The sequence below is a fragment of the Salmo salar genome, chromosome ssa12 (assembly GCF_905237065.1).
Source record: "Salmo salar chromosome ssa12, Ssal_v3.1, whole genome shotgun sequence".
NCBI lineage: Eukaryota > Metazoa > Chordata > Actinopteri > Salmoniformes > Salmonidae > Salmo > Salmo salar.
In genome coordinates this window covers 72,520,005-72,533,528 of record NC_059453.1, presented here as the reverse complement: position 1 = coordinate 72,533,528, position 13,524 = coordinate 72,520,005, and the positions used below count along the sequence as shown (strand labels likewise).

Here is a 13,524-nt window from a genome sequence, read left to right as displayed (position 1 = left end):
TCCGGTTTAATTAATTATACTTTTACTTTTGATACTTAAGTATATTTTAGCAATTACATTTACTTTTGAAACTTACGTATATTTAAAACCAAATACTTTTAGACTTTTACTCGAGTAGTATTTTACTGGGTGACTTCCACTTATACTTGAGTAATTTTCTATTAAGGTATTAAGGTAAATTTACTTGAATGAATATACATTATATGCGCATCATAAATCTTAATATTATGAAGATTACGGTAAAGAAATTGTGACGCAAATGGCACACCTCATGCTTTTCTGGCTTGGAAGGACATCAACCGGGCCCGCGCCACCAACCTCAGCACAAGGACAGCGTAGCACACAACAGGACTTAACAGTTGCGCCGCCGACTGGAGTGGGACAAAAAACTCATAGTCAGAGATAGCAGAACGTGCGTATTGGGCGTCAGATCAATGTTCTAATTCCCTCATCGGCTCTCATATTGCAGGTAAATTGCAATAGTTTTTGAGTGTACAGTAAGTAGCCTGTGTTATTTAGGTGTGAAACAACCATAGAGCCCGATAGAGGACTCTAGTGGCCAAAATGTCATTTTATCATGGGCAGCGCCATGGAGGACATTCACAATTTTGAAGTAGTCAACTGGGTGGGACTTCCTATGGGTTAAGGAAGGATCACATAATTCCATCCAGGTCATTAGGTGGGATCAATGGGTTATACTCGGGACCAATTAATTATACTTGTGAGCAAACATTGCATAATGGCAGGTGGCAGTAAATCGCCAACCTTGGCTTTATACCTGTTCAAACAACACACTCCGGGTGGCAGTATGCACCCTTTCAGTTTGTTTACCAACTAGTAGAAAATGGAGATGGCCTCAATGGCGCTGCCCATGCTCACATAGACGCAATAATCGGACAAATAAGATATTGCGCCCTCTAACTATCTCCATGGAAACAACCAATGCGTGTATTATCAGTGTTCCGGACACAGACAAGTGACCCTGGCTCGAGACTATCCGATTGGACTGTAGTAGTGTCGTCGCATAATAATATTGCTTACTGAGGTAAATGGCTTTGGAATCATTTTGTGATTCCCGGTTTTTGTTAGTGCTCTTTTGATGAGCGGATATGGCCGCGCAATACATGGTGGCTGTGAGGATGAAATGGCAGTCCCTCGCTTTGCTGTGTTGCAATATGCTTGAAGGCCTTTGACAGAAAACGAAGCTGTATCCAACCTAATATAAAGGTAGTCTAATTATGTTACAGCAAATGTCAAGTCATGCCATTACTTTCTAATTCATTAGAAAATTCATCAGACTCCTAATACTTAATGAAATGGGATTTTAAGTGCATTTAGTGTGGCCTATATGCACTACATGACAAAAAGTATGTGGACACCTGCTCATTGAACATCTCATTCCAAAATCATGGGCATTAATATGGAGTTGGTGCCCCCTTTGCTGCTTTAACAGCCTCCACTCTTATGGGAAGGCTTTCCACTAGATGTTGGAACACTTCTGCGGGGACTTGCTTCCATTCTACCACAAGAGCATTAGTGAAGTCAGGCACTGATGTTGGGAGATTAGGCCTGGCTCGGACAAACCATTTCTGTATGGACCTCGCTTTGTGCACAGGGGTATTGTCATGCTGAAACAGGAAAGGGCCTTCCCCAAACTGTTGCTACAAAGTTGGAAGCACTGAATCATCTAGAATGTCATTGTATGCTGTAGCGTTAAGATTTCCCTTCACTGAAACTTAGGGGCCTAGGCCAAACCAGGAAAAACAGCCCCAGACCATTAGTCCTCCTCCACCAAACTTTACAGTTGGCACTATGCACTGGGACAGGTAGCGTTCTCCTGGCATCCGCCAAAACCCAGATGTGTCCGTCAGACTGCCAGATGGTGAAGTGTGATTCATCACTCCAGAGAACGCCTTTCCACTGCTCCAGAGTCCAATGGCAGCAAGCTTTACACCACTCCAGCCGACACTTGGCATTGCACATGGTGATTTTAGGCTTGTGTGCGGCTGCTCGGCCATTAAATCTCATTTCATGAAGCTCCCGACTAACCATTTTTGTGCTGATGTTGCTTCCAGAGGCAGTTTGGAACTCGGTAGTGAGTGTTGCAACCGAGGACAGACGATTTTTTTACGCGCTATGTGCTTCAGTACTCGGCAGTAACATTCTGTGAACTTGTGTGGCGTACCACTTTGTTGCTGAGCCGTTGTTGCTCCTAGACCACTTTCCACTTCAAATAACAGCACTTACAGTTGACTGGAGAAGCTCTAGTATGGCAGAAATTTGACGAACTGACTTGTTGGAAAGGTGGCATCCTATGATGTTGAAAGTCACTGAGCGCTTCACTAAGGCCATTCTACTGCCAATGTTTGTCTATGGAGATTGCATGGCGGTGTGCTCGATGTTATACACCTGTCAGCAACGATTGTGTCTGAAATAGCCGAATGCACTAATTTGAAGGTGTGTCCACATACCATTGTATATATTTTATATCAACATCAACTTAATTGAATATTGTTCAGATAGTGGATACATTTGTCATTATTTTTCAGGAAATATAAATAAAAATGTAATATTACATAGGCCTAGACCTACTGCTAGAATAAATCAACCTTGTGTTTCAGATTGTCTGGGGCCATGCCCTTCTAGAGCCTTTGGGAACCTGGCACAACAAGGACACAACTCCACCATGTCCGCAACCATTCAGAGAGAGACTAGCTCGGCGAACTCTGCTGAAGCCAAGAAAACAGAGCTCAGAGTAAACAAGAAGAAATGCTGTAAGTAGCCAAATGATAAGCCTCCCAGAGCAATATCTTCAATGCAGGAGAGCTTTGCGCAGGCAGCAACAATTCTGCTGCAGTCTGGATGTTTGCTTCTGGCTGTTTTGACTGGCACAGAATAAGTCTACAGGTGTTATTTTGTTTTGGCTTCATCTCCAAAAATGTTGCTAGTTATGATGTAAAGCTTTCTCTATGCATTGAAAACACATTTTTTGGTTGATGCACACATTAACAAGCAAATTAGTTTAAAAGAAATACAACTGTGTTTATAATATTTTGAGAGGGACTCGTCTTCTCTGAAAATTATTCACTCTCATTCCACATTATATTTTTATCATGCAGATTATGTTGAAATCTGTTTACAATGAGCCCATATTCCATACAGTATTCAGTTTATCTGCAGTCCTGTTGCGGACGTAATTTATATGAGAATAGCAAGCCAAGGCTTGCCAGTCCATTTGACATATCCCTTTTCATCTAAGTATACAGTACATGGGAAATCAAGGATAAGAAATGTATCCAATGATGATTGATCATAACAACCAACAAATTTGATAGTTAAATTGTTTTGCCTTATCTACTGTATATCATTTTATTGTCAGGCCTGTGTATCACTTGTACGTATACAGTAGTATCTGAGTTAGTCTGATGCTAATGCACTATAGTATGTATGTATGTCTGTCTGTCTTTCTGTTCAGCATGGGCATCCTACATGACAAACTCTCCCACAGTGATTGTAATGATCGGCCTACCTGCTAGGGGAAAGACCTACATGTCTAAGAAACTGACACGATACCTCAACTGGATAGGGGTGCCAACCAAAGGTGAGGTGGGGGAAGACAGCCCCTACAACATCACTTTTTGAATGTCCCTTTAAGTCTTCCATTATGACAGACTATTGATGGTGGAACCGTCTGGTGTTTGAGATATCTTTTAATAAGCACTTCAGTCAACTTTAAATCACCAGTGTATTGTGTCCTACAAAGTAGATGTCTTCATTATTAGGTAAATGTCACATTTTTAATAAAAAATGTAAAGCTCCTGAGAACTGAGACGCCCCATGTTGAATAGGATCCTACTTTGAACCAGTCCCATTTCTATGATAGGAGACAACCCTAACTTAATAAACCATGTAGACACTAATACAAGCAAGTCATAACTCTGTTGGTGCCATTTTGTTAATTTTGTAGTGTTTAACTTGGGTGTTTACCGCCGAGAGGCTGTCAAAGCTTACAAGTCCTACGACTTCTTCAGACACGACAACAAGGAAGCCATGGAAATAAGGAAGTAAGTTACATTTGTTTTATTCATGCAGATTCCATACTGGGAAAGCATTCACAATTGCCATGCACACTGTTTTGATGGCACATTTTTCATTTTTATTTGCTTAGAACTTAAGTTCACATATGAGAGACAAAGTTTTCTATCAATCGTAACATGTTAGAAAAAAACGGTCATTAATCAAGTATTGTTTCCATCAGCATGGTCAGATCTGAGTGAATCTTATTACTCCAGCAGCACACCAGGTTCTCTTATGCATGATTTCACAGGTGTACTTTGCAGCCCCGGCTGCTGCGTCAATGGCTAGTGAGTTTCTGAACCAACACACTGTCTGCTGTGCAAGCAGATATTCAGCGTACAAAAGACCCATATTATATTAATAGAATGTGTGTGTACACACACACACACAAGTACACACAGCAGTTGTGGGATTCAAATGGACATTTGCTTAGTTTTTCATAGTAATTTGTGATGGATTACTATTTTCCAACTAGCTGAAAGTTTTCTAAGCAAGCACTAAACTTGATCCAGAATAATCACTTAATGAGACATCTGAATTGCCGTTTATGGACCTGTAAATGGCTTTACTGCTCTTGACAGCATCACAGAATGCTGATCTAAATATATTTCTGGCACTCACTCACTCCTTACAAAATGTTGCATCGGTATGTTCCCTCACTGTTCTGTCAGTGTTACTATTCAGATGTCTGTGCAGAAGAAAGATAGATATACAGTATATCATTCTGGTCTACTGGACTGCTCACCGTAGAATCAAACACAAAATGATACAGTGGCCTTTAAGATTGAGTATAAAAACGATATATATATATATATGAGGTTGGAATGCATACCTGCCCCCTTTTCTGCAGACCCACTGTTGAGCCCTTTGATGCAGATTAAGATTACTGTCATTGTATTTCCCTCTCCTCTCCCACAGACAGTGTGCTCTGGTAGCCCTGGAGGATGTGAAAGGATATCTAACTGAAGAAGGAGGACAAATCGCTGTAAGGCATCTACTCTTTCCTTTAGATTCCTTTTTGTCTGTTCAATATATTTTACATTTATCCACCCGTTTTGTGATGTTTGCTTTGATTAGGTATTTGATGCAACAAACACAACAAGGGAGAGGAGAGACCTCATTCTTGATTTTGGGAAAGAGAATGCATTCAAGGTAAAAATGTGCCAAATATATTTTTGTGTTTGTATCTCCATATAACATTACTCTGTGTAACTACACTGCATCCAGCCCTGTGGTGAGGCAGTATATTTTAGTGGCGCAGTCTGAGCTGCTTTCTTTCCAACAGGTGTTCTTTGTGGAGTCTGTGTGTGATGACCCAGAAGTCATTGCTGCTAATATTCTGGTATGTTCTGATGTCGCCATGTGGGATTGTAATGCTTTACTATGACCCCAGGCCAGGGTCAAAACTAACCTATTTATACACTGACTATATCCTTGTTATGTCACGACTTTCATTTTTCTTTGCCCACATTCTAATGTGTCATATCTCTAAACAGGAGGTGAAGGTGTCCAGTCCAGACTACCCAGAGAGGCACAGAGAGAGAGTAATGGATGACTTTCTCAAACGCATAGAATGCTATAAGGTTACATACCAACCTTTGGATCCCGATGATTATGACAAGTAAGAATGACCAATGCATATTGTCTGTCTCAGTGTGTTGCAATTGAATAGGACATTGCTTCAATTAGAGGCAACTGTCCATACTGATCATCATGTGTTATACCTAATAGGCATTAACGTTTGTACTTCTCGAGAATTGCTGTAAATTTGCTGCAAGGTCAGATGTATGCCACCTGGTGGAGACAGAATACATAGACAATTGTGTTACTGTGTCTCCCGTAGGGACCTATCCTTTATCAAGGTGGAGAATGTGGGCCGGCGCTTCCTGGTGAACCGGGTGCAAGACTACATCCAGAGTAGGATAGTGTACTACCTTATGAACATTCAAGTGCACTCTCACTCGCTCTACCTGTGCCGGCATGGAGAGAGCAATCACAACATGGAGGGCCGTATCGGAGGCGACTCGGAGCTCTCCCCAGGGGGAAAACAGGTATGTGTCCTGTCTGCCATGACAGTTAGGCCTAGTCCAGAGAGAGCAGTCCATAGAGATAGAGGATTCATCTTTGTATCTGTGCCATTATAGCATCTGTGATAGCATGGGCAGCGCCATTGAGGCCATCTCCATTTTGAAGTAGTAAATTGTCTTCTTCACGATTGGCTGATCCCTCCTGATGACTCAGTTGGACATGACTCCAACAGGGTAAACAGGAGGGATCAGCCAATGAAGTTGGAAGGCCCACCCTGTTGACTACATTAAAATGGTGGAAGCCCTCAGTGACGCTGCCAATGCTAATACGGCCTTTTGGACAGTAGAAGCCTCTATCAATCTCTATGGAGCAGTCAGGCATAATACTGATCTTTGTCTTTGAGTCAGTGGATCCTACCGATTTCTATTTAGATTTAGTTGAACAGCTAATGGAAATGACTAATTAAAGCTCCTGTACTTTAAATTTGAGGAAACACTGGTAATCAGGTCATGTACTTTTAAATAGTTAATAGCATGTTTACCATGATCATGTACAATAAGAAGTCCCCTGATAGATGGGCCTGTTATTGACACTAATCTCTCTTTGCCCTTTCTGGTCCAGTTTGCCCATGCCTTGCGCGGCTTCATCGAGGAGCACAAACTGTCGGACCTGAAGGTGTGGACAAGCCAGCTGAGACGTACCATCCAGACTGCTGAGGAGCTGATTGTGCCCTACGAACAGTGGAAGATCCTCAACGAGATAGATGCTGTCAGTACTGACTTTCCCTCTGATCTCTCACCTATCACTGGTTGAAAATAATGAATACCATGATGGTTTAATTTAGGTAGACACCATTTGTGATTAAAATGAATTTGATCTTTGATAAATGACTTGTTATATTCATTGTTTGAATAATAAGTAATGATTGATCATTATCTGGCAACTCAACTGCCAAGGTACATTTTCCAGAGTTCTCTCTTTCCCATCTGTTAGGGTGTTTGTGAGGAGATGACATATGATATGATCCAGAACTCCTTTCCAGAAGAGTTTGCCCTGAGGGACCAGGACAAGTACCACTACCGCTACCTAGGAGGAGAGGTAAAGTCCTACCTGCTTACCACAATATGGAGCCCTTATCTTGTTAGGGATAGCTAAAGCTCAGTGTGTCCCTTCTCCCCACCTGTAGTCCTACCAGGACCTAGTGCAGCGGTTAGAGCCTGTCATCATGGAGCTAGAGAGACAAGGCAATGTGCTGGTCATCTGTCACCAGGCTGTCATGCGCTGCCTGCTAGCCTACTTCCTGGACAAGAGTGCAGGTGGGTGAGCACACAACATACAGTACACACTTACTGACACTGTCACAAACACCAGAAGTCATTGACACTTTTTTTTTTTTTAACTATGTATTTCGTAGATGATCTACCCTACCTGAAATGTCCACTGCACACAGTGCTCAAGCTCAGCCCTGTTGCCTATGGTAAGACTTTGTGTTCATTAGACTTATGGCAGAATAAATTGACAATTACATTGTGTTATGTTCACATCTGATGGAATTCTTCTATCACCACTAGTAAACTCAGCAAAAAAAGAAACGTCCTCTTACTGTCAACTGCGTTTATTTTCAGCAAACTTAACATGTAGGTATTTGTATGACCATAACAAGATTCAACAACTGAGACATAATCTGAACAAGTTCCACAGACATGTGACTAACAGAAATTGAATTGTGTCCCTGAACAAAGGGAGGGGGGGGGGGGGTTCAAAATCAAAAGTAACAGTCAGTATCTGGTGTGGCCACCAGCTGCATTAAGTACTGCAGTGCATCTCCTCCTCATGGACTGCACCAGATTTGCCAGATCTTGCTGTGAGATGTTACCCCACTCTTCCATCAAGGCACCTGCAAGTTCCCAGACATTTCTGGGGGGAATGGCCCTAGCCCTCACCCTCCGATCCAACAGGTCCCAGACGTGCTCAATGGGATTGAGATCCGGGCTCTTTGCTGGCCATGGCAAAACACTGATATTCCTGTCTTGCAGGAAATCACGCACAGACCCTTCATGCTGAAGGGTCATGTCAGGATGAGCCTGCAGGAAGGGTACCACATGAGGGAGGAGGATGTCATTCCTGTAATGCACAGCGTTGAGATTGCCTGCAATGACAACAAGCTCAGTCCGATGATGCTGTGACACACCGCCCCAGACCATGATGGACCCTCCACCTCCAAATCGATTTCGCTCCAGAGTACAGGCCTCGGTGTAACGCTCATTCCTTCCTTTTTTGCCAGTCCTGTCTGGTCCAGCGACGGTGGGTTTGTGCCCACAGGCGACGTTGTTGCCGGTGATGTCTGGTGAGGACCTGCCGTACAACAGGCCTACAAGCCCTCAGTTCAGCCTCTCGCAGACAGTTTGAGCACTGATGGAGGGATTGTGCATTCCTGGTGTAACTCGGGCAGTTGTTGTTGCCATTCTGTACCTGTCCCGCAGGTGTGATGTTCGGATGTACCGATCCTGTGCAGGTGTTGTTACACGTGGTCTGCCACTGCGAGGACGATCAGCTGTCCGTCCTGTCTCCCTGTAGCTCTATCTTAGGCGTCTCATAGTACGGCCATTGCGAATTTATTGCCCTGGCCACATCTGCAGTCCTCATGCCTCCTTGCAGCATGCCTAAGGCACGTTCGCGCAGATGAGCAGGGACCCTGTGCATCTTTCTTTTGGTGTTTTTCAGAGTCAGTAGAAAGGCCTCTTTAGTGTCTTAAGTTTTCATAACTGTGACCTTAAATAGCCTACCGTCTATAAGCTGTTAGTGTCTGAACGACCATTCCACAGGTGCATGTTCATTATTTGTTTATGGTTCATTGAACAAGCATGGGAAACAGTGTTTAAACCCTTTACAATGAAGATCTGTGAAGTTATTTGGATTTTTACGAATTATCTTTGAAAGACAGGGTCCTGAAAAGGGGACGTTTCTTTTTTTGCTGAGTTTAGTTTGACAATTAGGAATGGGTAACATGAATGTATCTCTGCAACTATCCCCAGGCTGTAAAGTGGAAATGTTTTACCTTAACGTGGAGGCAGTGAACACACATCGCGACCGACCACTTGTAAGTAACATTCCATGTTATTCTCAGTGGTAAGGCTTTGCTCCTTTTTGGCATCCCTGCTCTGTTCTGCTCACATATCACATGCTTCACGGAACCTCTTTAACCAAACTAGCTCAAGCTATGTCTGGATAAATGAGTAGTTAGTGTGACTTTATATTTAACTTGTATGAAGCTATGACTGATCACCTTTCCCTGCTTGCGAACACCGACACCACTAAAACAATAAAGCTGCATAATACATTTTTTTCTAGAGCAAGTCTTTACATATTTTTTTAGGTTTGCACTAGCTTATTAGTTAGCTAGCTAGATAACGTTAGCTTGCTAACTGACAAGGCAGTTACTCACACTTCATATGAAACAAACGGGGTGGTAAGTGCAGCACAATGCACACAACACTAAATACTTTACCAATCTGGCCACTGTAGCTAGTAAAATTATAATTAAATTGCAATGGATTATTTTCCATGAAGCAGCTGCCTGTAGCTGTCTGCTGAGAGTCAATGCAGTGTCTTAACTTTACCTAGCTAGCACAACATCTCGCTAGCTAGTGAATAATGCTAACCATAACGTTAGCCAGCTAGCAAAAAATGTATCGATGGGCTGTAGTGACCATGGAGAGTGAATTAAATTGTTTATTTGTCATCTTGCTAGTGAGTTATCTAGCTGTGGCCATCTGGCTATATCAACAAAGGCTGTCTAAAACAATAGTGACATTAGCGCAGCTAGCTATATAGCTAGCTAATATTGGGCCGCTTGAACTCGTTGTGACTGTAGACCATAAAACAACGGACATGCATTTCCAAATAACGCTACTGCCACCTTCTGTTTGACTATATTAACAAGGCTGAGTGGCTGACGACTTTAAGGTCTTTGCTGTTTGAACACAAAAGAGAGAGACTGCCGACACTCTGTTCAGAAGTGCTAAGTAGTCGGCAGGCAAACGTTTCACAATCCTACCGGTGTGTCTGAGCTATTAGTGAGATGCCATAGACAATATGGAAGAGCAGAATTAAGTGGAATCTGTTAGTGCTTTTTTTTTTTTTTTTAACTATGTAGAATCAACTTTTTCATATGCCATAGAGAAAGTCCTATTGTAGTGGTTGGTCAAGGAGAACGATTGTTTGATTGCTGTGTTTTGGGGAATTGTCCCAATAACGCTGTGTGTTCCCGGGTCTCTTTCTTTAATGCACCTGGTGTTTCCCCATCTCCAACCAGGATAAGGTCCCGAGGGACCCAGCTCCCATCCGGCGGAATAGTTACACCCCCCTGTCCAGTCACGACCAGTTCAAGCGGCCCAGGCTCTACAGTGCCGGCACCCGTCCCTGGCTCCCCCAACGCCCCACCCCATCGGCCCTGCAGTTCCCCGAGATGCCAGAGGGGGTGCTGCAGCAAAGCCAAGTTAGTGTCAGAAATGGATGGTGCCCTCTTAATTAATCACTCATAATTCAACTCAGTCCACTCCCTCCTGCCACCAAAGCCCTTCTTTATCCTTAGCATCCCATCACCCTTAAATCCCCTTGATAATTTAGACTCTGTAATAAAAACAGAGTGGACGTCTCCCTGACATGCTGTGGTCTTGTTGGTGGCTTCCCCTCTTTATATAATGTCTGTCTCTCCCCCAACATTAGCTATTTGTCTTACATGGCCTCCCCTTTTCTTCATGGGCTGTGTCTCCATCTTGAATATGCACAGCACTATGCCTGTCCTAAATAAACTGCACCACTAACTTCTACTCATTTACATCTTATGAATAGATCACTTAAGCACCATTCCAGATGATACACAGTTCAACATTCTTCCAGTAACCAGGTGTTATACATTAGTCATCTTAGGAGAAACATGCACTGAACAACAATTAGTGTCAGAGATCAATGCCATACAAGGGTCGTAAATATAGACATGTTGATGTCTTGAGATGCGTATTCAAAGTTGCTGTTGTGATCCGAGTGTGTTGGTTCGCTTTGCTTTGTTGTGAGTTCAGTGCTTCAGCTAGTCTCCCCATTTCTGTCTCTTCCCTTTCTCCCTCCCTGTCTGTGTCGTCACAGCCTCGGATAGGAAGCTGTTGTCTGTGAGTATTTAAGATAAATTCCCGCAGAACTCCACCAATTTAATTTCTGTTTTCACTTATTCACATGAGATGTCATCTCAATAAGACAATGGGGTATGTATAGCATCTTAAACCGATATCATCATACAGTATGATGCTTCATCATAATTTCAGTTCAAGGACATACACTTCACTACTAATAGTACTAATCATTTCGTTCCCTCTTTGTTTTATAATGATGATGGTGTATCAGGAGAAAAGTTTCCCTAGCAGGGATGTTTCTTTTCATTGGTCTCTGAGGCAAAACACTAGTAGTAATGTAAGACCTGTCTTCAAGACAATAATTGGTCAGTGTTTGGACTTATGTTAAGACAGGGATAGAACCATCGACTGAGAATATTAATCATGTCTGTTTCTGTTTAAAGGACTCCCTGTGTGAAGGAATCGACTATGACAGCCCAGAAGAAATTAGTGGCTGTGTCCGCTTCTGAGTGACTATGAAGTCACCTTCAAGTTCAGCTGGTGCCTCAGTCTATCCCTGTGACACTGAAGTTCTGCTCATCCTATCCTCCATGTCCCTATGGCCTTCCACATCATATAATAATTTCCCTGCATGCCAAATATCTGGAACCACTGGTGGCACAACTATAACACCTCTTTCATGTATGCCAATAAAGATCAAACATGATGCCTTATGTGTATCAGAGACCCTTCATGTCTTGTTGAATATATGTGGCAGCATGTTATGGTATCATGAAATCCTTTCCCACTACTGCAGCATAAAGCATTTTATCAGACACATCCATATTAGCCATCACATGACATTATGAACACAGAAAAACATAGTAGGATAATTTGATATTGTGGTCATATATGGTTTGTGTGGAACCATTTACAATAAGAATATACTGTATATATTTTAGATTAGAAGTTAGTCCAGTGCTCTTAAAAGGGAAGTTGTCATGTAAATGAGTGTATTTATCTGTCAATTACTTACTCTGTCTTCAGATAACATAAAGGAGTAACAGAAATATGTAAACATGGAATAAGAAAAGTACTACGGTCCTAATTATCAGTGTAGCTTCAATACCTTTCTTATGAAATTCTCGCTGAATTGTCCCTTTGATTATATTCATGGTTGAGGAAATGTTTTACACTAGTAGATTTTTAAGAAACTCAAAGCTTATTTGAGAACCTTGCCTTTTAACCAATTATTACAGACATGCGACTATTAATAAATGTAGCTTGTTAGCCATTACCACTGAAACCAAAACTGTGCAAATATCCCATATTTTAACAGGTGCTCTGAGATACTTGAAGGAAATATTTGACATAGTCAAGGTGTGATAAGATGTTTTTCTCATCACATATTCTTAATAGGATATTGATATATAGAATACCAGAAGAATGTACAGTAGCTGTATATTAGATATTGAGATGTCTCTATTTGTATGAATGTGTTTGGCATTCTGCTGTGTTTGTGTTGAATGTTTTCATTAATAACCTGCATAAAGTGATGAGATTTCTGGTCATTTGCACCAAAAGCCACTAGTCAGTAGGGGCACACAAGATCCTTTTAATTTAGATAAAAGTTATGCTATTACGCACACCCAATTATTCCAATGACTGCGAACTACAGTGTCACAATTATTTATGATTTTTTTTGCCTGTGCCTTTTGGGGCATGTTGATAGCCTTACTGAAAAGTAATCTGTTCTGTGCATAGCACAATTGTAAAGATGTGTATAATCATACACAAGAAGGTTCCAAAGAAATGTCAAGAGTTGTGACTATATATTTGATACGTTTTCCAAGGATAGCCTGCTCAGCTCAAGAATGTACTGTACTCAATACCCGGCTGCAGTATTAATCTCGTGAATTTCGTCATGTAAAATGTTGCCTGTTGATATGGACTTCATTGCGTCAATTAGCTGGTTTAGCATAGTTGAATTGTATTTAAGATGTTGCTCCAGTAACTGTATTAAAAAGTCATTAAATATGTAAAACAGGTGTAATTTATGTCTCCTTTTTCTGTGTGAGTTTTGGGGAAGGAGGTGGCATGTTTCAAGTTAATTTTCCTACTCTGCACAGCTCTAGGGAGCTATTAAGCACTATGTACACAAGCGGCAGGTAGCCTAGCAGATAAGAGCTTCGGGGTAGTAACCCGAAAGCTCGCTGTTTCTTATCCCTGAACTGATTAGGTGAAAAATCTGCCTTGAGCAAGGCACTTAACCCTAATCGCTCCTATAAATTGCTTTGGATAAGTGTCTGCT

General features: G+C 41.9%; 1 protein-coding gene across 8 annotated transcripts; it reads left to right on the top strand.

Annotated features, from left to right (window-relative positions):
* Nucleotides 1-260: 260 nt before the first annotated feature.
* On the top strand, nucleotides 261-13,261 carry f262 (6-phosphofructo-2-kinase/fructose-2,6-biphosphatase 2). Of its 8 annotated transcripts, none has more exons than XM_014133094.2 (16): nucleotides 261-469; nucleotides 2,622-2,774; nucleotides 3,509-3,601; nucleotides 3,968-4,064; nucleotides 4,996-5,062; nucleotides 5,155-5,229; nucleotides 5,363-5,419; nucleotides 5,574-5,698; nucleotides 5,921-6,128; nucleotides 6,727-6,873; nucleotides 7,099-7,203; nucleotides 7,292-7,421; nucleotides 7,520-7,582; nucleotides 9,141-9,205; nucleotides 10,421-10,603; nucleotides 11,678-13,261. In XM_014133094.2, the coding sequence occupies exons 2-16, from the start codon at nucleotides 2,687-2,689 to the stop codon at nucleotides 11,741-11,743; spliced, it is 1,569 nt and encodes a 522-aa protein (XP_013988569.1). In that variant the 5' UTR covers nucleotides 261-469; nucleotides 2,622-2,686; the 3' UTR covers nucleotides 11,744-13,261.
* Nucleotides 13,262-13,524: the final 263 nt, after the last annotated feature.

Excerpts from the sequence above, each read along its gene's own strand:
- f262 (XM_014133091.2), top strand. The coding sequence starts at position 2,687 with ATGTCCGCAACCATTCAGAGAGAGACTAGCTCGGCGAACTCTGCTGAA. Across the intron at positions 3,602-3,967 it reads GATAGGGGTGCCAACCAAAG|TGTTTAACTTGGGTGTTTAC; the intron begins GTGAGGTGGGGG and ends TTAATTTTGTAG. Across the intron at positions 6,129-6,726 it reads TCTCCCCAGGGGGAAAACAG|TTTGCCCATGCCTTGCGCGG; the intron begins GTATGTGTCCTG and ends TTTCTGGTCCAG.